At 44.5% G+C, this 26,202-nt stretch overlaps 4 protein-coding genes across 12 annotated transcripts in view; all 4 read right to left on the bottom strand.

Moving 5' to 3' along the window:
• Window positions 1-8,142, bottom strand: part of PXK (PX domain containing serine/threonine kinase like) — a 30,944-nt gene extending 22,802 nt beyond the window's left edge. For 5 of the 9 annotated variants that reach the window (XM_015874927.2, XM_015874932.2, XM_015874933.2 and 2 more), the window contains exons 1-3: window positions 7,933-8,141; window positions 837-887; window positions 137-184 (exon numbers count right to left, since the gene is read on the bottom strand). In XM_015874927.2, coding sequence (XP_015730413.1) covers window positions 137-184; window positions 837-887; window positions 7,933-8,034 — 201 coding nt within the window. In that variant the 5' untranslated portion in view covers window positions 8,035-8,141. Of the gene's footprint in view, window positions 1-136; window positions 185-836; window positions 888-2,564; window positions 2,733-7,932 lie in introns of those variants that run through there. The other 4 variants (XM_032447240.1, XM_015874926.2, XM_015874928.2 and 1 more) reach the window with 4 other exon arrangements.
• A 608-nt stretch (window positions 8,143-8,750) lies between these two features.
• Window positions 8,751-10,668, bottom strand: HTD2 (hydroxyacyl-thioester dehydratase type 2). The gene is made up of 5 exons (XM_032447243.1): window positions 10,586-10,668; window positions 10,428-10,512; window positions 10,289-10,365; window positions 9,759-9,837; window positions 8,751-9,404 (listed from the first exon to the last, which is right to left on the bottom strand). The coding sequence occupies exon 5, from the start codon at window positions 9,311-9,313 to the stop codon at window positions 8,798-8,800; it is 516 nt and encodes a 171-aa protein (XP_032303134.1). The 5' UTR covers window positions 9,314-9,404; window positions 9,759-9,837; window positions 10,289-10,365; window positions 10,428-10,512; window positions 10,586-10,668; the 3' UTR covers window positions 8,751-8,797.
• RPP14 (ribonuclease P/MRP subunit p14) lies at window positions 8,751-10,720 on the bottom strand. Its single transcript, XM_015874914.2, has 5 exons — window positions 10,586-10,720; window positions 10,428-10,512; window positions 10,289-10,365; window positions 9,759-9,837; window positions 8,751-9,404 (listed from the first exon to the last, which is right to left on the bottom strand). Exons 1-5 carry the CDS (start codon window positions 10,669-10,671, stop codon window positions 9,348-9,350), a joined length of 384 nt encoding a protein of 127 aa, XP_015730400.1. The 5' UTR covers window positions 10,672-10,720; the 3' UTR covers window positions 8,751-9,347.
• Window positions 10,721-11,646: 926 nt separating this feature from the next.
• Window positions 11,647-26,202, bottom strand: part of PRKAR2A (protein kinase cAMP-dependent type II regulatory subunit alpha) — a 50,973-nt gene continuing 36,417 nt past the window's right edge. Inside the window, exons 6-11 of the mRNA XM_015874912.2 lie at window positions 24,372-24,525; window positions 21,456-21,557; window positions 19,623-19,697; window positions 17,662-17,727; window positions 16,835-16,973; window positions 11,647-16,268 (exon numbers count right to left, since the gene is read on the bottom strand). Coding sequence (XP_015730398.1) covers window positions 16,135-16,268; window positions 16,835-16,973; window positions 17,662-17,727; window positions 19,623-19,697; window positions 21,456-21,557; window positions 24,372-24,525 — 670 coding nt within the window. The 3' untranslated portion in view covers window positions 11,647-16,134. The remainder of the gene's footprint in view (window positions 16,269-16,834; window positions 16,974-17,661; window positions 17,728-19,622; window positions 19,698-21,455; window positions 21,558-24,371; window positions 24,526-26,202) is intronic.

Raw genomic sequence — 26,202 nt, 5'->3', positions numbered from 1 at the left:
TAGACTTGAAATCAGCTCATAGCTATGCAAATTTCTATTTTTTCTTCACTGTAACACACACAAACATCACAAGCCATGTCATGCATACACCCTCTCAACTGATGTTTTATATTCATGTATCAGGGGTAAAAGTTACCTGCAAGCTATTATTAAGCAAGTCGAAGTCACTGTATCGCCTCACAATCTGCAAGACAGAAAGAGGAGTTGAGGAAGCACATCACTGTTCTCATTACGATTTCACCCTTCTTCCACCCATCAGAGAGCAGTATTTCCCATTGGTAACTCTCTTCATCTTTTAGCCATTTTTACACAAATGTGTAACTTGTAGAGTTCTGACGTGCTGCCAGAGCACAGGGAAGAGTTTTCAGTGACATCTTGACCAGAATAGAAATGCAAGTCTGAATATTATTTCAAGCAGTTTTCCCAAAAATAACTGCCAGCAGTTGCCTGTGAACAGCGCACTTGTGCTATATTAGAAGCAATAACTTTTCATGAGCACCTTCATCTCCACTTCTAGGTTTTATTGGCAGTGCATGAGCGTGGCTGTGATTTTAATACTGAGGAAGGCAAACTGGCATTTGAAATTTAAAAACGAGAGCTGTACCAGTGCACAGTGATCACACCATGCAGAGACTTCTGTTTTCCTGCGACGTTCACATCAGCAGAGCCTTCTGCAGCCAGCAGTAACACTTTCTCAGCCTCTGACCACTCAAGTACTTTATGTTCTCAATTTAAATCACTATTTCCCTCTCCAGTTCACATCTCAGAAGCTAGAAAGAGCTTCAGATTCTTCCTGAGAGGCATCATGGTTCATGAGCCGGAGTTTAAGAAATTACCTGCCAACTGTTTTCTGTTGAAACTCCTCTCTGAACACGGATGATGTATTCCTAGTAAAAGAAAAAGAGTTATTAGGAGTAAGAACTAACGAGCTGAACAAAGTTATTAGATACGGCTCCAAGTATGACCACCTCCCAGTTAGGAAACGCTCAGAAGCAGAAAATTCAGATCCAGATTTTAAGCTTCAAGGTGAAGTCCCACAACCAGCTGCTCCCCCTCTGCCATGCAGAGCTCCAAGAGCCTGCAGAATTAAGTACTCAACACTGTCCTTCACTTAAGGAAATACTGAAAATCCTCCCACCACAATTACATTCATAAGGCACAACTCCCTGCCTTTGTGCCATGCAGAGTGTGAGCACCCTCCCTGCCACGGCCTGCAGCACACACACATCACATGCTGAACCATTTGCTATTCAGGTTCCACGACTTCACTCACCCCACTACAAACTTTCAGACATTCTTTATGGGAGTGCTGAGTGATCTTTCAATTTAGTTCTGCAGAAACAGAAAGGCCAGAGCAGAGCATTATGCACCACAGTTTCTTTGGATATTAAAATTAATGATGCATTCCAAATTACCATGAATAAGCAATGAAGAAATAAAGAAAAAAGACAAAGGCACTTTCATCACCTCGAGTTTTTATGCCCAACTTGTCCGATATGTAACAATAACTGCATCTATGCATCTGGCCTGTACCTGTATACCAAACACATCATTTAATCGAGAGCTTCATCCACTTTCAGCTTTGCAGCTAACAACACAATACAGGCCATTTATAAGTAACCTCTTTCAGACACAATGAAATGTCTTCTGGTTTTGGAAGCTGCCTCTAAGATCACACAGAACTCTTCTATTCCAAATGAAACCAAGGTAAAGGCTGACCTCAACTAATTCATGATCCCAGACGTCTTTTCCAGCATTAATGAGACTATGAAACCCAAGATGTCACAAACCAAAGCATGTAACTTTGATACTAGCATTAAAGGGCCCATACTCAGCAAGTCGCCCTGATGTGCTCTCAGTATTCCTTCCTATCACCCATTTGACATTACCGTTATGTTCCTGCAAAACAGGAAGCACTAATCTTTACCAATGGTAACAAAACCCCACAGAGCTGATTTCAATTCAACCAGCAGAACCACATTTGGAAATTCTGTGACATGTGGAAATGGACACATGGAAACCAAGATCTACAGCTGAAGTTAACTTTCTCTAACTGACTTTCCCTATTTCGTGTCTGTTATTGCATTTTTGGAAGTAGGAAGAGACTGTTTCACTTACTGCCAAAAAATGCAGCAACTGCTTATTCAGCAAGTCTAGAGGGAACATTGGCTATTTCTCCAAACAAACCCACATCGGGGATGACTCACCACGCTCAGTCATTCATCTCTTCTAGTATTTGGAAAGCAGCAGAATCATTGCCCAATCCCTTACAGCACTCCCTCGTTACCCAGCCATTAACCTTCCTGCCGTACTCCAGGAGGAAAGCAGGAAAGCAGCGCACACCATCCATTAACTGACTGTCAGAGCATCCTGTGCTCACCGCTGCTCTGATAGTACCACAGCCATCCCTGATAAACAGCCCTCTCATTTCCTTCCCTGCGCTCAGATCTCATTTTCACAGGAAAATTGTATTAAAAATAAACATGATGGGGGCACAACTATTTTTTTTTCCAGTGTTCTCCAACCCAGTTCTGCTTGGGTGCCCTAAAGCATTAATGAATTACCTCGTTTATGTTGTACAACAAGAGAACATCACTGCAACAAGAGAGCATCACTGTGCAGAAGTGGCTGTTAGCTCTGAACTGAGAAGGCAGGTCCCAGCTCGTTCCTCCATCAGTGCTGAAGGCAATGAAGAACTGGCACTCAGCACCACTTGGCCAATGCAGCCAATGACAACACCTCAATGGTCTTCTGTTTTGCTTCCCAAAGCTGACGTGACCAAAAGTCAAAGAAAATCTCCAGTAGAGAAGCCATAATAAGAGATGCAGCCCCACTGCCAGTGCTGCCCCGGTTACACATGACCAGCAGAGGTAGGACCCCAACCAGCACCACCAACAGATGTGTCCATAGGGCTACAGAAGAGCTTCAAGCTCTGCAAGGAAAATGCCTCAAAAGCTGTCAAATTGTGCTCAGAACAGAATATCATTTCCAACAATTTTAGATGGTCTGATGTCAGTGGGACAGAGACTGTGCCCATAGGGAAAAACACGAGTGTAACAAGACAGACACACAGTCTGGCTGTATCATACAGAATAGGTAAACCTGACAGAACAGGTTTTGGAAAAGGCTACCAACCATCTGTGCTCAGCCCTGCTGAACATGTTGGGTATTTAGAACCAGGTTCAGCGAGGCCTAATTTAGCTCCGCTTTCCCTCGAGTCATGCAGAAATTCTCACGATGTCTTCACTCCTACATGAGCAGCTCAGCATTTTTTCCAGGACTCATTTACCAAAGGGCTTCACAAAGTCCCGGCAGCTGCCAGATGGGCACAGACAGGCCCTGGCTCTTGGAACAAGAGAGACAACCCCACACAACAGCAGCCAACACAGCTCCCACCGCAGAGCCTCTCCTGTAAGCCCAGCCCTGCACCCCACGCAGTCAGGTCTGAATGTCCACTGCTTTGATCAGCATTGCTGAGCCAGTTCCTGCCACCGGCTCAGTCTGCCAGCAGCAGTTCAATGCACGTATTCGCACATACACTTAAAGATGCCAAGCAAAGCACTTTTACCTATGGGATCATTTCCTGCTGCTCTGCTAGACAAGAAAGAGGAAAACAGTGTTGGGAGAAGGGAAAGCCATGTGAGCCCAACATGGCAAAATGTTTAACACTGTTTATCATCTTTCCTAGTTAATAAACAGAAAGCAAATGGAAGAGAAGGTTTTTGGAGAGATGAAACAGGAGAAAAACAAATAGTGCAACAATAAAAAGCAGAACAACTCTGGCCAATATGGGGTAATACGTTCTGTTTTCCCACAGGAATCATCTCTACGTTTCTGGCTTGGGACAATCAATCTGTTTCACAGATTTCTGCTCTACATCTGTGTAATCCAACAGGCTTGAAAAGCCAACCGCTATAGGGATCCAGGTCACCTTCAGATCACATCAACTGCAAGTTTGAAAGGGCTTTATTTTATAAGCATTAAAGGGAGGAAAGCCTAATGAAGCATGAATGCAATCCCTGCGTAAGTCGGCTGCGCTGAAACTATTTCTAATAAGAAGCTCTTTTAAGTGTTTACTCAGAAAATCTCCCATGTGAAAAGCAGTAACAAAATGAGGCAAACTGCTCAGCTCGGTGCTCACGGTGGGGCAGAGTCCTTCCTTAGCACAGCACACGCCGCACAGAGCCCCTCTGATGCAGCAGCAGTGGGGTTTACCTGCACTGCACGTGTCTGGGGCTGTCACACAGCTCCACGCTGCCTGTGTGGCTTTGTGGCAGCGTGAGCTGCTCTACAAGGACAGCTACGAAGGAGGACGGCTATGGGTAAAATAGGACACGCGTTTACATGTCAGGAAATGTACTGAGCAAGAAAAGCTCCAGGGAGCAACAAGGGAAACAAGGGCATCCAATGTGCTGCAGTGCCACGGCCCTTGTCAGAGAGGGAAATGCGCTGTTCTTCTTGGGGAAGACTCAGCACTCAACAAAGACTAAACTGCAGGATCTCTAAGGAGGCAATATTCTGCCTGCAGCCCACACAGATGCCATCCTCACTCAGCACGTTCACTACTGGAAACCATAAGGTTGGAATACCCTAAAGATGTGATGTCTGCAATGAAACCATAAGGTTGGAATACCCTAAAGATGTGTTGTCTGCAATGAAACCTCTCTTGCTTTCAAGAACAGGTCAACCTCAGCAGATGCTATGGGGGATCTGTGTATCCCAGCACCCAGTGAGTGAGCTCTAACAGCTCCGTGTCCAAAGCCATCTCCACAGGTAATTTTAGGAGATTATTATTCAAAGCAAAGGCTAACACACAGGGATTGAACTCCTTGTAAAGCAGATGGGCAAAGTCCTCTGCAAGCCTTTAAAATAATGCTAGAGCTCACAAAATAGAGAGTGACATTGTTTGCTGCACAGGAAAAAAACAAAATAGGAAATAATACAGGAAAAACATGAATGTCTTCTGAAGCACCGACAGGCATCTTCACTGGTGGAGAATGAAAAGTTCTGGGAGGGTGCTACAAGAGGGGATTCATTTCAGCTCTTTGCTTCCAAGTGCTGTTCAGACAGTGATGTACTAGAGCAGAACTGTCCGTCTCGCCACTTCAATCTCAACGTGAAATGGAATGAAAAAGGAAAATTGCTGTGGGGAAGAATGAAGGAGAGTTTAGAAGTAGCGGTTTTACTGCTCTGAAGTGCTCTGAAATGTCTATGTACCGATGTGGCATACATCGAGGTTATTGAGGAAGCGTGCGGCTGCTTACCAAAGCTTACAGAGAAAACCACCTTTAAACGGGGAGCACATAGAGGAAGAACTGCAACATGAAGCAATTCCAGTAGCAAAGATGTATTAAAGCTGTGGTGCTGGGAGTGTCTCCCTGTTGTCAGCGTGCATTTGGCATCAGGAGGAGATGCCTGCAAATGGTTTCATACAGCGGATGCCATCCTGCTCCCACTGAAGTCAAGGAGTGCTGTGGCAACAAAACAACTTCATTTCCTGCTGAATGGCTGTACATGGCCCTGCCAGGAGCGTGAACCCAACCTGCAGCAGGTGCCCCACAGTCACTCATGTCCCAGTGACACTCAGAGAACAGGCAGCATTTCCACCTCCAGCCATCCCTGAAGGAAACACACAGAATGAGAGATGCTGCCGACAACGTCTCTGTTGCCATGCAGAAGCACGGAGATTACACACCAGCTCCAATGTACCAACACGAGTAGGACCTCCCAGCTCTTTTCACTTGGAAAAGAACAGAGAGCTCGTGAGCAAACCGCAGCATTCTGCAGCTGCTTTCCTCAAGCTGAAACACAACAGAGGGGATCACCGTGCTCTTACTAAGCACAAAGGAGAAACCCTTGAAAGAACATTTCAGCTCCGAGCTCCATCCCTGCTGGGTTTCCAGACAGACCAGGTACTGTGCAGTAGTTTCAGGTTTTGCTTTCAGTTTTGTTTTTCAGCTTCATATTCATCCCCAGGAAAGAGAAACTCGGTGCCTGCCAAGCACGGCCCTTGACTCAGTGCCATGCAGTTTATATTCACTTGCTCCGTTGTATCAAACCCGAACTAAGAGAAGCTGCTCAGAACAATGGAGGAACAAGCTATTCAATTCACACACACTTTGGTCTTCTGCTGGGTGTTTCATGTGCCCACTGAGCCCTTCCTGAAATTCCCCACCTTTTCCTCCACTGGTTGATCAGGACACAGTCTATTTCCAACATCTAGCCGATGAAAACTTAGTTTTACAGGTGTTTTTAGGGGGATAAGAAAGGAATAGACCTACGTCTTGTTAGGAAATCATTAGGAAAGCATTACTGCCAATAATCACTTGGACACCAACGATGTAAAGCTGAAGTGTCCAAAGTGACAGAACACTCAATGGACATCAAATATGAACACAGGGCTCCATTAAAGCTTCCTGCATTTGGTTATCCTGCACTGCTGTTCTATAAACCATCTGCGCTACAGACACTTCAAACCATCTTTCAGCTATCAACAGGGCTTCTGCAGTAAAACAAACAATTACTAATAGATGTATCTTAGAGACAGGCTTTAAATCAAAAGGCGCCGTGCTTCAGCGTTCTGTTATTAACAAAAGATCAGAACAAATCAGTCGAGGTCTCTTTCTGAACATCCATTAGTAACACAGTACAGAGATGGAAGATGGGATGCTAACATTTACCACCAACCTCACCCAGCCAAGGCAACAAGCACATGCTCCGGATTGAAAGCCTGCTTCCAAATACTCATTCTAAAAGGATTTTGTGCCATTTTTTCCTCCTAATCAGACTTACACAAGCCAAAGGAACACAACAAGCTGCTGCCATCACTTACACTTGCAAAGAGCAACAAGCTGCAATAAAAGTGAGTTAACAACAAAATTGATCTGGGATGCTAACGGGCAACATTGGAAGTTATACAACTTCTGCAGGTCCTGGTGCAGGCAGCCCATAGCTGCCAGAACAGAAAGCACGAGGCCTGCCAGGATATAGACCTGGTTGGCCTCATTCATAGCAGGAGCTGCAACAGGGGAGAGCCACGGCCTGCCAGGTTCAGCACATCTCCTACAAGACTGTTCATACGTGACTGCTCTTCAGAGGAAGGTCAGATCATCAGTTAATGTGAGCTCACATACAAGAAGGAAAATAACACACAATAGAACGCTCCTTAAGTGCACACTGCTGGGTGCACAGCACGCTGCCTGCCGGCCGGCTGCTGCTCTGCGGGGCCCAGCATCCCTGCTCCGACACGGCCAGGAGCGGCAGCCAGCTCCGATTCTCTCGCTCACAACCGAACGAGCCCAGTTCTCAACGCGAAAAATAACCAGATGCAGGGGATTATGAAATGCGGCTGGTCAGTGCTCACTCACAGCCAGTGCCACGCTCAGCGAGGCGGCCCGGCCGAGTCACACCGCTCCGGGCAGCGCAGGGGAAGCGTGACGGCACCGTCTGACACCCTCGGGCTGCGACCCACCCGGTGTAACTTCGCCTCCGATACCGACACGGTCGGACCGGCCCCGGCTCTGCCCCAAAACGCCGTAACAAATCCTGGGAAGAGCAGAGCGCGGCCGGTGCGAGGCCTCTCTCCGTGCGGACCGAGACCCGGCGTTAGTCCGTGCCCAGCAGCAGCCGGGTCGGGGCAGCCACTGCGGGCAGAGCGGCACGAACCGCACCGAGCTGACAGCACAGGGCTGGGGGTTGTGGGGAAGGTAACACCGGTAACACCGGTAACACCGCACTCCCGCGGCCCTCACAGCCCACCTCCGGCGGGACACCGCGCTGCCCCCTCGCCCCCCGCCGCAGCCGGACCCTCCCGGCCCCGCTCCCCCTCACCCCGGTCTCTCCTCAGCGCCGCCCTCAGGCCCCGCTCCCCCCCGGCCCCTCTCCTCCCTCCCTCCCTCCCCTCAGCGCCGCGGCCCGGCCTGCCGCCCTCACCGTGTGGGAGTGCAGGCTCTGACTCGCTTCGATCTGCGCTGTCAGCGGCACCGTGTCGTCCAGCAGCACCTTGCCGGCCGGCGGCTTCTCCATGAAAGCCATGCCGCGGAAAGGCGACGGGAGCCCGGAGCCGCCAACCTGCTCCTCCCCGTCCAGCTCCCGGCGCCACCGCCGCTGTCAACACGGCAGCGCCGCGCCGCCCCGCCCCGCCGGGCCTTAGCGCCGCCGCCCGCCCCGCGCAGCGACCGCCCGGCCAACAGGGGGCGCCGTGCCGCCCCGACTCCTCACGCAGCGCGGCCTGCAGGGGCGGCACGAGCCCGTGGGGCCTCACACGGAGCGGAGGAGAAGCGCCGTCCTCATCAACGCATCATGAGCTGAAATACAGCCGCACTGCCCTGCACTGCCCTAACACCACATGTAGGCAGCTCCGTGCCTTATTCTGGCTCTGGGGTGGTGAAAGTGCCATGAAAAGTTCAGTGAAGATTCGGCCTCTTCCTCTCGCTTACCTAAAATCTGCACAATTTTTTTTTCCCCCTGTAAATATTAGTTAAATTTCCTTACAGCAGAACTGAGAGCCTAGTTGGGAACCGACAGCCCGGCTCCCTGTGTGTCAGTGACTCCCACAGGGAGCTGTGTGCGAACAAGGCTTGTATTGCTCGTATGAAGGCCGACTACTCTGTACATGTAGGAGCTACAGCAGTGCAGCACAGCACACTGCAGCACCACCGGCCAGAGCTGCAGTGCACATTACCTGCCAGTCCTGCACTATGTGTCTGCACTTCCACTAGTCCACATTAACAGATGGCAAGTGACAAAGATGAAAACCAAACATACATTTCTGCCTTTACTGCGAAATAACACAAGATCAACAGCTGGGACTTGCTGGCACCATGACGTTCACCATCCCTTCCAGAACAGTCTTCCCACTTTGTCTGACTTGACACGATACCGCAATGCGTGCGATGGAGCTCCTCAGTCGTTTCACTTCTGCTGTAGCCGTCACTTCTTCTCCAGTATACAAAGGAGCTGGAAATCGAATGTCCTGAGATAGAAACACACAGCCCTGCCCAGGCATTTTGGTACCCAGAACTGCAGAGATCAGTCCATTGATCAAAACCCCGTGTACTACGGTTCTACCAAATCTAGTTTGCTTGGCAAAATCTTCACTTAAATGCAAAGGGTTTGTGTCACCTGTTAAATGAGAAAAAGTAACAACATCGTGCTGTGTAAAAACTCGGCTGAGTTCAGCTTTGTCTCCCACTTTTATGTGTAAATTCTGAAGCTGTAGACATGCAAAGGGCAGGTTGGTAACCACCGGCTTTGTGGAAGGTCTGTGTTGGAAATGCCCTCTAGGAATTACACGCCTGAAGAGAAGCAACATTCCAAGGAACTTGTGAGAGTCCAAGCAGCCGCACTCAGTCCAAGAGCAGCTCCCTGCTGTCCCCAGCTAATGCCAGAAGAAACGGAGACATCTTGTTTGGGGGGAAGAAAACAAGAAAACAAGAAGCATTAAAAATAAATAAATCATCAAATGTAGCCAGAGGTGAAAATATTTAATCCTCCCGTTATGTAGGTTTTAAAATAAGAGCTGTGACTAAGCAGATATTTGTGTAGCCACGGCTTCAGGCACAAAGAATTCACGGAAGACAACTTATTAAAGCAGAATCCTCAGGGGGGAAAGGAAAGCACAGAGCTCTGGAGGTGCACATTTCTGCAGGTGTTTTTACATGAGGCCATCACTGACTGTTAGAAAGGGAGAAAATGGGAAGAAATGTGCCAGACAAACAGGCAGCCCAGCAGTGACAGCAGGGGAGGCCCCCACCTACCTGCAGCACCCGGAAGGCACAGCGCCTGTTCTGGTAGAAGCCCTGCAGGGTCAGAGCACTCCACAGCTTGACCAGGCCACTGAGTGAAAATAAGACAAAAGACGTTAATTTATTGCTTTTTCTTTCTCTTCCTGCAGCAAAAACGTTTTTAAAACACGTTACGCAAAGAGCAACGAAGCGGAGTTTGATAACCTGTAATGTCACCAGTGAGTTCTGGTAACAGCTGTGTGTCATGAAGGGTTGTTGTAAGGGCTGCAGCCTTGTCCCTAACATACAGCAGATGCTCACTGTGACCATGTTACATTACTGGCCCTGTTCTTACATTCTTACTGTGCCTTTAAGCACCATTTCCCCCACAGCACCTGCATCTATCTCCAACATTTAAACCTGATTTTACACCTTCCAGCAGGGCTTTGCTCCTTCCGGACCCTCCTGTCCTACAGCACGTGGTGACCAAACCTTACGGACTTTATATTTCATCGCATTGTCAGGAGATGGCTGGGGCCCAACCACGCTTCCACACGCCTCACCTGCTAATCACTCTCAGGATGGCACACAGTGTTTTCTCCTCGTAGGCCAACACGTCGACAGGCAAAGCGGCTCCAACCTACAGACACAGACACGGTTACGTGCAGCCGGGCACCGCGCACCGCCCTGCTCTCCCCGTACCTCTCCGTGCAGCTCCCGCAGCGCCGTCACCACCAGCTGCTTCAGCTGCGGGGCTCCGGGCCGGGCCGCGCCGTCGGGCAGCTCCCTGCGGGGAAACAGAGCGGCGATCAGAACCGGGGGGCGGCGAGGGGCGGGGCGGGGAGCGGGGGCTCACACACAGGCGGACCCGCAGGTAGCAGTGCTGAGCCGCGCTCCGCAGCACACGCCGCTCGTAGGCGGCAACGGGCGGCTCCGTTCGCTCCATGCGCCCGGCGGGACGGCGCGGCCCGCCCCCAACTACGGCGGCACCGCGGGGACATGGCGGGGCGGGGCTGGCGGCGCAGCGTGGGTCACAGGAAGGCGGTTCCCATCTCCTCAACCACCCCGTGCAGAGGAACTCTGGGCAGCTTTCCGTATCTGACCTTTGGATTTTGTCCCCTTGGGAGCAAACATCCACTGACAGCACAGCTGTGTCAGGTTGCGAAGGGCAGGCAGGGCTCCTTGCTGCAGCCCGCTCTCACCTTCTGCTGACGCCGATACAACACACTTCTATCAGCTGAAGCCTTCAGTGCTTTAAAGGTGTCCGTAAGAAAACAGCAACAGCAAGGCCTCCCCTGTAAACATTCAGCAGAGCTCATCTCCAACCATGGCAATGCTCCGGTCTCCCATGCAGTCTGCAGGACACCTCATGGACACCTTCCCCGAGCCACTTCCAACCTAACTTAAAAGCTGTTCGTAAAATACCAAATGCTTTAAACGAAGCTTCAGCACAAGCAGATGTGAAATAATGTTTTCCAACATTCAACATGTACCAAAGGTCTCATCAAATTATTAGTGAGCTTAAAAAGAGCAGCTTGCCACACAGAATGCAGCAGCAAGAGAACTCAAGGAATCCTGTGCTCCTCTCCTAGAGCAGAGAAACAGCACAGAGCCCAAATAATCCTCCTCCAGTTATCTGGCACACACGCCTGAGCTGCCACTTTTATTTGGAGCAATAACATCTACAGCAATTTCTATTCGTTTTCAAAGATAACAGCAAAATGTAATGACTGGAGAGCGAAACGTGGTGGTCAGGTCACATCCAAACCCATATTGGTTACTGCAATAGGGTGAGGGCTGTTCTCCACGAGCCCTGATAACAGAAGGAGCTCGGACACCCCAAGGAAACGTGTTTAGCTGCTGTAAAAGCCACTGTGATGCACATCAGCTGCAGCAGACAATAAGGAGCACACACAGACCGTACCAGGAAGGCTGGACACAACATGTCAGTTTATTAACCAAAAGTGAAGCCGAACCCCAGAGTGGTTTAACTTTTTAAAACCATACGTTTATATGGCAGAAACTTCTTTTTTTTTCCCACGTTAACACTGTACTGCAAGAATCAAACGTTGCAGCTGTTCACCCTTTGAGAATCAAATACTAAGTGTAAAATGAATAAGGGTCCCTCGAATCGATTAAAAACATCTTGAACTCAAAAGAACAGACCAATTGTAAGAACTGTCTTATGAAATTCTCCCAAGTGAAAGACTTTCAAAGCACTTGGAGCCTTGAGGTAGCAACTTTATGCAGAATTTAATTCCCCTCCTGCCCCACAAAGCGGAGGAAAATTAGTAACGCATTATTAGCTCCAGCCAGCTTAGCGGAGTCGAGTGTTCTCTGATGAGGTTAGTGACTTTCTCTTCCACCTTGGAACAGCAGGATAGTGCTGCAGACATCAGGAGAAAATCCACAAGGAAGGCATCTTGAAAGAAAACCTCTGGTTGGAAGGAAGTGAAATGATCAGCAATAACTGTAACAACAGAAATTATCTGGAGTGAAAAGAAACACAAAGTGTTTGTATTTTGGCAAGACCGGTTTACAAATACACATCAAGAACGAGAGTCCATTTCAGCCAATGGAAAAGAAAGACTGGAAGTGACATTCAAAGGGATTTCTTTTTTTTTTTGCCCTCTGTGCAAAACTGCACATTGTTTTGTTTGTCTTTTTTAGAAGAGAGCGTTTTTGCCCCCCATCCTTAATTAATCATTGTGAAACCTGTGCTGTGACATCAAACAGAAATACCATATGCCAGGATATTCGACCACTGAAAGCTCCTCTCACTGCCTTCACAACAATCACAAGCAGGGAACTGGAAACTCTTTGTCCCTCCAAGTCTCAAGGACACCATCCTTTCTACCCACTTTGCTGCTGAGTTCTTTGATTAAAAACCAGACCTCTCTCCACTGTGAATTTCAGGGAGCCCACAGCAGATTTTCTGTTCACTGAGCTGTAACAACAACAAAAACAACTGAGCACATTCTCCTCTTTCTGAGGAGCAGTGATAGTGAAAAGCAATAAGCTGAGATGTGACAGTGCAGGCAGATCTTTACAGCCAGGCACTTTGCTTCGCTCCCCAGTCACACTGTCATTGCTTGCATGTCTCCTGACTCTGCTCACTACCAGTGCTGTCCAGCTAAACCAGGTACCTGGCAACGTCCAGCATCTCACCCCAAACTCTGGACACTACCTTCAAACTCCAAGATCGCACAGACCATGATGGTTAAACCAAACTAATGGTGCACATTGCTAACTACAACACGATACGCGGAGGAGCCTTCTTACAGACTCACTCTCCTTCAGCTCAAGGACTTGAGTCAGGTTGCTTCTTTACACTACAGGAAGAGGTCACAGATCCTGGGTGCAGGATGGCATTGCTCAATAGGTTTTTGCTTCAGGGGGTCTGGAGAAAGGTAGAACTTCAAATTCCTTTTCTTGGACCCCAATCTTCTGGTTTTTTGTTCTCATCCTCTCCTTTGACTTCTAGAAGCCATGAAATCCTCCCTTCCAGGCAGAACTAACAAATCTAACATCGGTCTGGGCATTTTGTTATGTTTCAAAACAACTGCCGACGTTTGCATATGTTGAGGAATAAAATCTTGTCCTGCAGAGAACCGAGGGCTGTAGAAAATATAACCTATCTGTGAGACAGCTCAACCTTCCAGGCCCCTCTGAATAGAGGATATTCTGCCTGGGAGCAAAAAAAAGGCCCAGCTGATGACAATTCACAGCAAGTTTCTCGTGAGTTCACATGACAGCTCAGGCAGCACTGGATTGCAGACCAGTTTATGTTTGGGTTACAGGACAAAGTTGGCTTCTGTCTTGGAACCCAAAACATCTTGAGCTTGAAAATATTAAGGAAAGGAGCTGATGAGTGGATTGTTTTCATTCTTTTGTTTCTTCTTTAAAAATAATAATAATTCAGAGTTAAAAGAAGGTTATCGTCTTTGGTGTTAAACCTCAGAAGCATGAAAGCATGAATGAAGTACCTGCTGCTGCTTTGGCTGTAATTTATATCAAAATCAAAACTAGACCAGGAAAGCAAAGGAAATTCTCTGCTCTAAAAGACATACAGTTAGAACAGCTGCTGCACATTACAACCAGGGACTTTAATACTATGGAAACACCTCATTCAGTGGTGCCCATTACATATCATTTGCACTTAAATATTATATATATATATTACTCCAATTACCATAACTGGACAATAGTCAAACTTATCAACTTTCCATCTTACTTATACTGCAGGAACTGGGAGGACCTCATCTATTTAGGAAAAAGAAAATCACCCAGAAATCAACTGAGAGTTGCAGCAGAGTTTTCTGTGCCTTAAAGAAACATCCACCACTGTAACAACTAGAAGCAGGAATTCAATATTAGCATCCTTCTATTCTTGCTCAGATGGCTGTGAATCAAGCCAGCACATTGTTACACCAGCATCCACTATTAAAATATCATAATCCACATAAAACGCCAGTAAGTTTTTATCTGAAGAATTCAGTCACAGATTTACTACCTACAAATTTCATATTTGGGTTCCATCAGAAGTGGCCTGCAGGGACAGGGAGGTGGTTGTCCCAATCTACCTCAGGAGGCCCCATCTGGAGTACCATATCCAGGTCTGGGGCCCCCAATAGAAGAAAGACAAGGAGCTGCTAGAGAGGGGCCAGAGGAGGGCCACAGAGATGAACAGGGGGCTGGAGCACATCCACTACAAAGACTGACTGAAGGAGCTGGACTTGTTCAGCCTGGAGAAGAGAAGGCTGCGGGGTGACCTCATTGCAGCCTTTCAGTACCTGAAGGGAGCCTACAAACAGGGGGGGAGTCAACTCTATGAGAGGGTAAATAATGGCAGGACAAGGGAAAACGGTTTTAAGTTGAAGGAGGGAAGATTTAGGTTGGCTATCAGGGGGAAGTCCTTTACTTTGAGAGCGGTGAGGTGCTGCACAAGAGGCTGTGGATGCCCCGTCCCTGGAGATGTTCAGGGTCAGGTTGGATGGGGCCCTGGGCAGCCTGGTCTAATGTTAAATATGGAGGTTGGTGGCCCTGCCTGCAGCAGGGATGTTTGAGCTTCATGATCCTTGAGGTCCCTTCCAACCCCAGCCATTCTGTGATTCTATATAAATATTCTTTTGCACACCATAAAAATGTCCTTCTTATCATCTGATTCTTACTTATATAGTGCTCTGATAAAATCTCAGCAGTATGCCAATTAAGTTCATTAAAGCTGTGGAAACACTACCTAGTAAATGCTGCAAATTTAACAGGTATTTTAGATAAACATAATTAGCTTAGTTATCACCTAAACCAAAAGATTCCTCAAATACACAATTGGCTAATAGCAAAGACCTTTGCTTTGCAAAGAGAAATGCTGACAACTTTTGAAAGATTTATGAAATCTGTGGCATTTGAAAGCATTCAGGTGTCCAATTAAGTTACAATACTGTGACACTGGACAGAGGGAGCTCCTGTAGATAAATACAGAAGTCATCTTCCTTTAAATTACAAAATGTTCATTCTTAAAAAGCTTTAAAATTGAGTCGGACAACAGCAACCTGGCAAATTTGCAGTATAAAGGATCTCTGTAAATGAAAGAAGGTCATCTATTGCGACTTTGACACTATATGCATGTGTATATATGTATATACACACACACATACTGTCAGAAACATGGAGCAAATCTGGGTAAAAGACAGTTATGACACCTTCAAGCCCTATGATCTGAACCACTGCACTTTTTTGGGAAGCATAAAGTAATTTTCTTCGCAGCTCAGAAAACACTATGCTTCATTTTCTACATTTTGTTGCTAATCAGACTCTCACCTGTGTCCTCAGCTCAGTTTACTTGTTTAATGTAGTACCTGCAGTTTTCAGCAGGTGGAAGAAATCTTCAGTGCCACCTTACTAGCTGTCTCCATTGATTTTTTTATTGTCAAATCCAGCTGTTACGATTAAAAGCCAATTTGGGTAAATGAAGTGTTAGAAGATAATAAACCTATCAAAGGCTTGTATTCCATAGGTTGCCTCTGAGAAACAGGCAACTTCCTGCCATAAAATCTGATCTGAAAATTTATCCCAACAGGAACACCAGAAGGAAGGAGGCTTCTGTATCTTGCACACTTTGGGTGTTGCATCAGGCACTTGAACTGCTGGACAGATGCCATTCTGAACCAAGTAAGTGAACTCAAGGTTAGAACCATCTTTAATCTAGGTCTAATAATGAAGTATCAGCAGCAAAGTGGAGGCAGGGAGTGAGCAATCCATCTGTGCCGAGACTTGCTTATGGTTTCTAAAATGCCCAAGAAGACAGCAGCATTAACTGTTCCGTAGTGTCCATTTTCCTTGTGAGTTGTGTTGCTGATAGGAGGCTTTTCTGTGTCTAGATCTAAGAAGGCACTGAGGTACCCTGTGCCTAATTCCCTGGATCCATCAGGTCCATGCTAGAGCCAAACATTGCCACCAGCTGCTCCTCATAATGTGTTATATTCCTCTTCATAATGTCCATGCAGGGTCCAAGCAACCTCTCAAACGCTTGCACATCCATGACTGCAGAGAAGTAAAAATATGATTGTTAAGAAGTGTCCTTTCCGATAAAACAATCTACTTTTTGAAGCTAGAGCACAGAGCTTCAATTTAACCCATTTGGTTTCGAAGCTTCAATGGATGCTGATCTCCTTCTGTACTATCGCTTGGAGGAACAAGATTAACACACCTGATCTCAGGAACAGAAGTCATATACACACCCTGCAGGCATTAACAGATCACCTGGAAGCTATGACAAGCAGGCTCTAGATAAGGAACTAATGCTTAAGTCTGGAGTCTTGGTGCAAGTTCTCCTTTTCAAAGGGCACAGACCACACACACAGGAAAAGCAGCCTGCTAGGCACTTATTCCCACTCATCTGAATCTAGAGGCCTGAGCAGAAAAGCAGTGGTGCTTCTCAAATTTCAGCACGGTCATCCACTTCAAGCTGTTCTCTTAGCTTCCAGCATCTGACCATTTGGTGCCAAAAGGCTGCCACGTTTTGAATAGTTTCTCAGTCAGGGGTAGTTCACAAAACAATAATAGAACAGAAACAGGTAACTAGATACACACAGGGAACATTCGCTTACCTAAACATTTGACCTCTCCAACAGCATAGGCAGAGGCTGCCCTGGGTTTGTTGGTAACAAGTGCAAGCTCTCCAAAATACTGTCCTCTGTGACACCGGGCAATCTCTACTTCTTGGTTAGCTTCCTTACTCATCATAGTCTGCAAAACAGTACATTTTAATTACTCGCAAATCAGTTCTGTACAAGGTTCAAGTTAATCCCAGATAGACTGCATACGTGCAACTGACCGTTGGTTTACAGCTTGCAAACTAGCAGTTCCTAAATCATTCTCTATAAAGGCATAATGCCTTGACAGCATGTTCAACTGTAAGTTTGGTTAAGTGCATGCTGGCCCACAAATTTTGAGATTGGCAGATATTCATTGTTACAAACTTGGGAACTGCTATTACACAAGACTAACACAGCCACAAAGTTTTGTCATACACAAGGCTTCACTCCCCAAAGAACTGCTTCGACTGTATAGGAATCTATTCAAATGTTAATGGCTACTGACATAACACACCCCAGCTTTTTGTTAGTTGTAGTTTGCTACAACCCCACAAGAAAGTTCCATTTTGACCCCTAAGGCCAGGGAGAGTACAGGTCAGTTTGCAGAGGAGTAGATAGAAGTAAACAGACCTTCCAGCTTTGGCAACTGACTCCTGACCACTTCAGAACAGGTATGGCCATTTAAAACATACATCACATTTGTGACAACAACCAAGTAATTAAAATAACGTCTTAAAGTCAGCCCAGTCAGGCTTTTGCACATTGCAATTAGCCATTCAATGATTTAGCCGATCAAATCAGTGATTAATTTAAAATCTAATCACCCAATTCAAACTCACCTTGCTTTTAATCATGATTTTTACTTCACCAGATTCTACAATATAAAAGCAATCTGCTTTATCGCCCTGTGAAGAAAAGGCAAAAGATACGTTTTTTTCTTAGTTGACTATAAAAATATGTATGAATGGTATTATTCATTGTGAACCGGGCACTGTGCAAGTCATCAGTGTGAGAAATTACACAACAGCTCTAACACTACTTAAGAAAAATAAATCACATCAGGAAACTGGAAGAAAACAGAAATAGGAGCCATTTAGAATGAAGTTCAAGAAAGGTAATGGAATGTGTTGCTGTAGTAAAAACTTATTTTAGTTCCATTCATCTGTTTCTAAGAAAAAGTCCCACAGAGTTACAGGAGAAATGAGGCTCTTATCTGTGGTTCTTCAGAACAGTGGTAAGTATTCCAGTATGAAGTTTTTCATTTCCTGTTGCCAGCTATCGCAATTTGCTGCACTCAGCACACTTAACAATGTACTGAATACTCAGGACTTTTAAACACTGAAAACAAACTGATTAGGAGACACGGGGACTTCACGTAACACCAGCAGTATGACTTAAAGCACCAGCGGTATGATTTAAAGCCAGTGCTTTCAATCACAATGCCCCAATTGACAGATCAAATTCCAGAAAGATAATTAAAATGTAACATTATCCGTGAGAGAAAAAGGATTCATGCTATTGATGCAATTGCTGTAGTACAAGAGCTATCACCATCATTTCCAAGCATAAAATTTCATCATCTCTAGCAGCGTAAAACAATCATCCAGATCAATCCAGAATATTAATCCTATTTGTAATTTCCCTTACGTGTAATTACATCCTTATCCTTAATTCAGCTGTTGCAGATTTAAAGCAACCCTGTAACCGGATCACTGGCTGTACAGCTTCCCAGTTCTGAGACAGCTTTGATTTTGCTGACAGTCCAGTTTTCTCAGGCTCTTAAGCAACAAGATTTTCAGCTTACACAATTGAGCCTTTTTGGAGAGAAGTGATTTGGCTGTATTTTCTTATCAGCAAAGGATGTTCTCTTGCACTGCGGTAGCTGATATTCAAGCTAATTAAGATTAACTATTCAAAACAGTATCAAGTACCCAGACTCTGTTTATAAAACAGGAAGACCTGTGGTCAAAACGCCTACCATTTCAGGTAAGCCAAGGTCTTCCTTGCATTAACTCCTGTTTAAAATAGAGCACTTTCTCAAAATCAATATACAAAGCTAAGACTGATGCAGAATTCTTGTGTTTCACCTGTAAAAATACTCCAAAAAAGTGAGTTCTGTCACAGGAAAAAAAAGGTTCAGCTTTAATTTGTCCAGCTTTATGTTTCAATCTGGTCTCAATCCATTACAGCAAAGTGTATCAACAACCAAAGCCTGCTGACTGAACTCTGACTATTCCTAACACTAAAATACTCTTTTTAAAAGGCATCTGGAAAATCACCTTTTTTAATTAAAGTGAGAATTCTTCATACAGTTAACTGACTTGAGATCAACTAGTAAAGCAGACCTATAGAGCTTGCTTAGCTCTATGCAAGACATACTCCTGTTGAATTGCTCGACTTTCCTGTTTAGTCAGGCCTATGGATGTGGCTTGGGACTCCCCTTTTAATCTGGTTACAGGTGCCTATAAAAACTGCACCTCAGGGCTTTCATTGAAAATTGTAATGACAGACATTTAATTTCAGCTTCTTCAGGGTCAGTCCTTTTGAAGCCTTGCAAAGACCGTTTATAGAAAACAAATGGTCAAAATAAGGAATTACCCAGAAGCTAAAGCAGTGGAATAAATACGTAGCAAAATACAACTGGCCCTTCCCCAGATATTCAAAAACTGGTTAAACAAATTGAAAGCATTAAAAGAATAATGCTAACTTGATCCAATTAACACGATTCTGTGAGTAGCTTCCACATAGGAACAAAAACAAAGAGGGGAGAATGACAGATGGGAATTTATACTCTAAGTACCTGAGAAATGATACGTTCCCCATCCCGATACACTTTCTCTCCTATAACATCCACAATTTTCATGCGCTCTGATGCCTGCAATGAAGAGGAAAATCAAGCACAATTACCTGCCATAGCAAACCTCACAACTCAGAAGTTAAGAAGTGTTCACTAGACAAAAACACGCTGAATCTGGCTACTGAAAAATGCAGCCCCCACATGACCTCATAATATTGCAGCACATCTTTCAAGACTACCAAAAAGATCAATGGCAAAAAAAGTTTTCTATTGTCCCACACCTAAAGTTTAAAATGACTGATTTGGCTGTTTTAGAACTAAGAAAAAAAAGCACTTCCTGTGAGATTCAGCTGAAATCTGAAGAAAGCGTTTAGAGAAATGCCAAGTCCTTCCCCAGAAACCTCAATGAAAAATATTAGTAATTCATTTTCAAAATACTTTCATTGCTGTGCACTTGAATGTCTTCGGTTGGTTGGTTGGAGTTTTTTGTGTGTTTATTTTGGTTGGTTGTTTTTTGTCTTAAAGCTCACTGCTGGATTAGGAAGAGGATGAGGGGGTATGAGAAAGACACTGGGTCTAAAAATTGTAAGCAAGCATTGCAACAGGATGCCCTGCAGCAAGGTCAAGAGGTACTAAACTGACGTGCAGTGAAATGTGCCTCACAAACAGGAAGGGAGAAAGGACAGTTAAATTTATCTCCAATGTTTCCTGCTGCCCATCTTGCACATCACAAAACAACTCTAATCATTCACAGCAGTGTAAAAATATATTAAGAAAGAAAATCCTAAACAGTTCAAATGAATATCTCCACACATGATTCATTTTTAATCTATTCATTTCACAAATGCACTTCCATCTAGCCCATGTTTAAGAAACTGTTAATTACGATCCACGCATGATTCAACTGCAGTGTGTCATGCAAAAAGCCAGCCAGTGCTAATGAGATTTTTCTCTTTTTTGAATCTTTAATCTTTTATGAGTCATTTTGGGCTTTAAAAAAAACAAAAAGGCACACACTGATGAAACTAGTTTAAGCCAGTCATTGAGGGAGATGTTGTGTAATTCACCCCTTTTACAGCTATCAGCATAGGTCCAAACTAATATATCCTGGAAGCCACTATTTACACTTATGATGCTTTGCAATTTTGTAATCCTTTCCCAAGAGGATTGAGAACTATTCTCAAGTGCTGAAGATTTAAGCTGAAAAAATGTAACGAGGAAACAAAGAAAAATATAAGTTCTGGCAGAGGGCAAAGATATATAACAATGTTCCATGCAGTCTGGCATGTCTCCAAAGCCTTTCTGAAAATACAGGCTAAATCAATGGCTTAGAAGTGGCAATTTACACATCGTTCCTAAAGTCATGCACCACACATAACAACAGTGCTTGCTCTGCCTGGTTATTTTCCTCCTGGGCAGCAGTGCTTCCTTTAGTTTATTCTTAGCTTAGAAGAGTTAAGATCTGCAGTGGGAAGCATCTTTGAAATTTCAAAATCATTCACAGATAATGAAAATCAAGTATTCCAGAGACCATATCATTACTTCAAAAACACACCCACAAACAGAACCAAAGCCCTGAGTCCCAGTTTTCACTTTAATCCCTATATTTTCTCTCTACCTGTTTTGTGTTTTAAAGCCTTCTCAAAAACTGAGATAAAAATCGCCTACTGCGAACAGTGGATATGAAAAACACGTTGGACAACTTCAACAATGCAAATAGGATATTTAGCAGGTCTGAAGAACTTGTAAGCAAAAAATGACACTGATTTCTGATACAGTATAAACCAACTGGGGAGGTAACAAGAATTTGATGCAGATGTTTCTGAGAGACTTTACCTCCAAGGACTTGAGAAGGGGTACAGACTCAATAAATAACTCATATGTCTTCCTCTTCTTTGCATTGTTTTTCAATATAATTCTTCTGAATGTCACTCGATCCTGCAAGAAACAGCACAAACTGATTATTCCTCCTAACTAAAATGCCTACTGATTAAACAATCTTTATCTAATATTAAAGATTATCTACCTCATATTTGCAAGAGAATTTAGATACAAGAAGTCAGTTATTAAAATGATAGCACATCCATCACAAAAGTGATCTTAACAGGCCTCATGATAATATTTCCTGGAAATACCAAGCTGAAAAACAGGGAGCTCTAAGACAAACCTGGCCCTTCTCAGAAAGCCATTTAAGAATTCCAGTTTTACTCCATCTTGAATTGTTTTCCAGAGCTGAGTTTGTGGGTCTTTTTGTTTGCTTCTTTTTTATTCCATCTTTTATTTTTCCACATACAATGTGGAAGCGATGCTCTTCTTGCTGAAGCTACCAGAAGCTGACATTTGCAACTCCTATTACGGCAACTGCAGGACTAAGCCTGAACTGCACTGTTCTCAAGTCAGAGATTCAGATTCAAGCACATCAGCAAACAGAACATCAATCAGCAACAGCCTTGATCACCCTCTCCATTTTTAGGGATAAGAGGCAGCTTTTTGCAGGGAATGGCTACTCCTGCACTTCCATCTGCCCACAGATACCACAGCAACTTCCTGATGCAAAAACGTTTTGAGTTTGTTTTCGAAGCCCAAATCTCGGTCAAGATTTCCAGCTCACTCCACCACCCTCCCGACTTCTGTCCAGGTAGCAATCCGTGCCGTGCAGGCTCTGCAGCCAGCAGGCGGCAGCACGCACCCGAGTGAAGGCAAAGATTGCCTGCAACATCTGGCTGGGCACCTGCAGCGGCAGACATGTTTGCAGGTTTATTGTTAGAGATCTTAATGAAATGCTTTTTATTTGTGCATTGAAAAGGAGAGGCTGAACTGCTGTAGAACATCGACAAGAAGGGCCACAAGAGAGCTGGAAATAAACAGCACATGTAGGCTAAGGGGAAGTGCGCCCCACTTAGCACACCCTGCAGTTATTTCTGTGAACATTTGTGTGACAGTAACATTCGTGGCCCTTACACAAGGTGAACCTAAGCATAAAAAATCAAAAACAAGGAATCAGAAGAACAGAAACAAAACAACAGAAACGTTGTCAGGAAAAAAAAAAAATTAAGTATACCACATAAAGAGCAGCAATAACCAAAATCCCCCAGAGCCACTCCTATGGGTCTCATCTTCTGAAAACATCAGCCAATACTTCAAGCAGAGGTTTTGAGGTGAAGAGGTGTGTTCAGGTAAGAAAACTGCTTTATGGGATGCAGGCTACTCTTACTTGGAAAGAAAGCAATGACCGGTACTGGTGACACTGGTGGGATACAGAAGTTGAAGGTGGCAGATGAAGGGAAGAACAGCATTATTCTTAATCAAAAGCAGAACAAGAGATGCTAAAGCCTGAAGGGATTGGTGGGTGTGCATGTGTTTTGTTTTGTTTCTGTTCTACCACTGAAATATTGCTTTAGAAGTCCCTTCAAATGCACTGCAGCAGGAATAGCCCACACTTGCTAACTTAAACCCATAAGTTTAGCAATGACTTTCACAGACTAATAAAAATCTTTAAATTACATTGGGCACAAAATATTACAATTAAACACGCCAACAATAGAACAACCAGGAGAAATAACCAAAGTTTTAGGCATAAAAATGCAACATCAGTTAATAAAATATCCATGGGCCAGATCACTACCAAGGTCCCCTTTCAACTCCATCTTACTAATCAGGTAAGCATAATCACAGAAACCAAATAACTCGATTTGTGCAGCTCTTTCCAAAAGCAAACTGGAACAAAGAATGATCTCCTCCTTTTCTTCATTTTATAAACAGGTTTTGTACACAGCTGTTGCATTCAAGAAATTAGATCCTGACAGAACTCTGGTTATTCACCAATATTGTTTCCTTCTCCTCACAACAAGTCAAAACTCAATTCTTTCAGCAGAGATTGCATAGGCATGCTGTGTGTAGCAGCTTATCAGTCACCTGATCAAGGTCCTAACACACACACCAACCCCCAGCGATAGTTGCCGAGGAGCCCAGAGCATACAGAGAGCACACAACACTTCTGGCTTCAAAGGCTTCTCTGATCACACAATCTGCTTATTGCATGAGCCTCACAGATGAGTAAGAGAGCACTGTGAAAAATAACCCTATCCAAATGGCACAGAGAAAAGAACTAAAATAGGAAACTAATGTCTGCAGCTTCACATTCAACACCGCTGGACTAGAGACAAAGCAGCACCACCACTTAGCTTGGTATTTGATAGACCATGCTGACCTGAGAACCTCTTCCAGCATAACACAAAGAGACCAGGAACATCATGACCATTTATTCAGAGTGAAAACAAAGCTTTGGGCAGTTTTCCTACTCTTCATATTACTGGCATGCTCAAGAAGATATTTAACACGGTCTATACCCATATTAAAGGAAACAAAATGGTAGGAGGTCAAGCTGAAAATAGCGTTATTTAGATATTGTTTGTATATTACTCCCTCCCCACCTCTACAAAATATGTGCATTAATATCTTCGCCATTCTCTGATTGTTTTTTATTTTCCCTTAACAAAAGCCCTGATTACAAAAATGCAAAACAATAAAGAGACAGATAAAACTAGTGATATGATATTTACAGTCGAGTTATTCTAGAAAGGTGGCCAAAACCATTTTCACAGTGGATCTTTTATGCCACAAGGTAAGATAACAAAGCATGATAAAAAAGCTATTAGTGCAAGGAGTCATATGGAGAGAAGCACCTGCTGCTGGTCACAGTGAGTTAGTAATTCAAACAGTAAGCAAATGAGAGCAACTTCCTTTCCTTACCAGTCCCCAAAGGGCTCCTTCTGTTGTGGCAACGATGGTGGCAGCTCTAGGAGTATTGTACATCAACGCCAGTTCCCCAAAACTGCCGCGATTATCATAGCGGCCCACACAGCGCGCCTGGTTGTCTTTTGCTACAACAATATCATACAGTCCCCTGGAAAACAATGGAATAGATGATTTTCATTACACAACATTCCAGTACAGATGACAAAAAACAGTTTTTTGCTGTTATATAAATAGTTTAGTCGTACTAGCTTTAAATGACAGCTGCTGGGCTGGAAAGGTCTCCTCACCCTGTTCTCTAGAGGCAATGCTTCCAACATTATAATAAAGTTAAAGTAATAGTGGCCCAAAGATTCACTAAGAATCAAGACTAATCTAATGACGACGGAGGTACAAGTTCAGCAAGGCATAAACGTGGCTCTAACTGCACCACAACTGCATATAAAGACAGAGGCTGTGCACAGAGAGGTAGACCTTGAGATGTCAAACAGGTGCCCTTAAGACCCTTAGAATTGACTTATCTCTGGGGCTTTAAAAATAATCCTAATAGTAGCTCAACCAGGCTCAGTTAACTCTGGCCTGTGGCACCAGAGATAACTCAAGTATTAAAGAGCGGACTATAAGCTTTACAAAATGCTTATTAATTTACTACATCCCGGTAAAAGGCTGGTAAAGAACACTTCAAGCAGTTGAATGCACATATAATCTTCCCCAGAAAGCGACACCTGAATGGTTTTATCTGCCAGAACATCATTAGGTACCTAAGAGAAAAAAATGGGAATGGCAGCAGGTGAAACTTCTCATAGTAAACAAGCATGGGAACAGCCATTCTAGTGAGATCTACATCACATTAACAGCAGAAGGGCATTTGGGATTATTGATGGGCAGCCCTGGGTTTATTACTTCTCTGAATACTGCATCCAGAAGAAAAAAAAAGTTCCACAGAGAAGCTTTATGGGAGTCCCACTTGTAGGAGATTCCATAGAGTGAGCATTAATTGCATCAACCAAGCAATTAGAAAGCATCAAAACAAAAAAGCTCTTGGATCAATACTAGATGAGCCAGATTCGGAATTATTAGAAGATCCAAGTTCTCCATTTGTCACACAGAAAGCTGAATAAAGAAGACAAGACTGCCTAGCAGCAGATGCTTTTTACATAGTCTACTGTTTAATCACACCTAGCAGACAGGGAAACAACCAACAGCATTACTAATAAGAAACTACTGAAATATGGACTATTATTCCTGGAAAGCTCCACTAATTCTTGTAATAGATTCAGTATCCATTTAGTCATTATCTGTGAGGCATAAAGAACAACAGTCTTTAGAGGTACTTTAGATCTAGATGAGCCACCTGGAACACTCTGAGTGAAATGCAACAACTGCTTCCCATCCTTCCTGTCTCAATGTCACTTAGCAGTACCATTTATTTCCAAATAACTACAGCCATGTAACCTTCATTCTAGCATTCAGCTGCCTGCAGCCCAGGGACTGAAGGGGTGAGGCACCACTGGGTGACCTTGGTTCAGCCTTACTGAGAAAACTGTTGCTGAGCTATGAGATAGTCAGTGAACTAAAGCCCTGCAAGATAAGAAGAATGACAACACAGGCCAAAGCATAATTGTTGAGATGGTAATCATTTGTAGCTCAAGGACTCACAAGAAAAATGCCCACATGAAAAAATATAAAACTCCTGCAAGGAAGGAGAAAAAACAAACAAAAAAGGGCAACTTGGTATGACCAGAGATCTGCCTTATTTTAAGAGGTAGAGGCCAATGCTGCCTCCTCCTGACTGATGACTGCCTGGCCAGCAGACACTCATCAGGTG

This window comes from Coturnix japonica, chromosome 12 (assembly GCF_001577835.2).
Source record: "Coturnix japonica isolate 7356 chromosome 12, Coturnix japonica 2.1, whole genome shotgun sequence".
Taxonomy (NCBI): domain Eukaryota; kingdom Metazoa; phylum Chordata; class Aves; order Galliformes; family Phasianidae; genus Coturnix; species Coturnix japonica.
Note: the sequence above shows the minus strand (reverse complement) of the source record. Positions and strands in the feature narration are given on the sequence as shown.

Coding starts and splice junctions, on each gene's coding strand:
- HTD2 (XM_032447243.1), bottom strand. CDS start 9,313: ATGTTGCTTCTCTTCAGGCGTGTAATTCCTAGAGGGCATTTCCAACAC.
- RPP14 (XM_015874914.2), bottom strand. CDS start 10,671: ATGGAGCGAACGGAGCCGCCCGTTGCCGCCTACGAGCGGCGTGTGCTG. Junction 9,838..10,288: donor ATCCTGAGAGTGATTAGCAG/GTGAGGCGTGTG, acceptor ATTTTCACTCAG/TGGCCTGGTCAAGCTGTGGA. Junction 9,405..9,758: donor GTGCCTTCCGGGTGCTGCAG/GTAGGTGGGGGC, acceptor CCCCCAAACAAG/ATGTCTCCGTTTCTTCTGGC.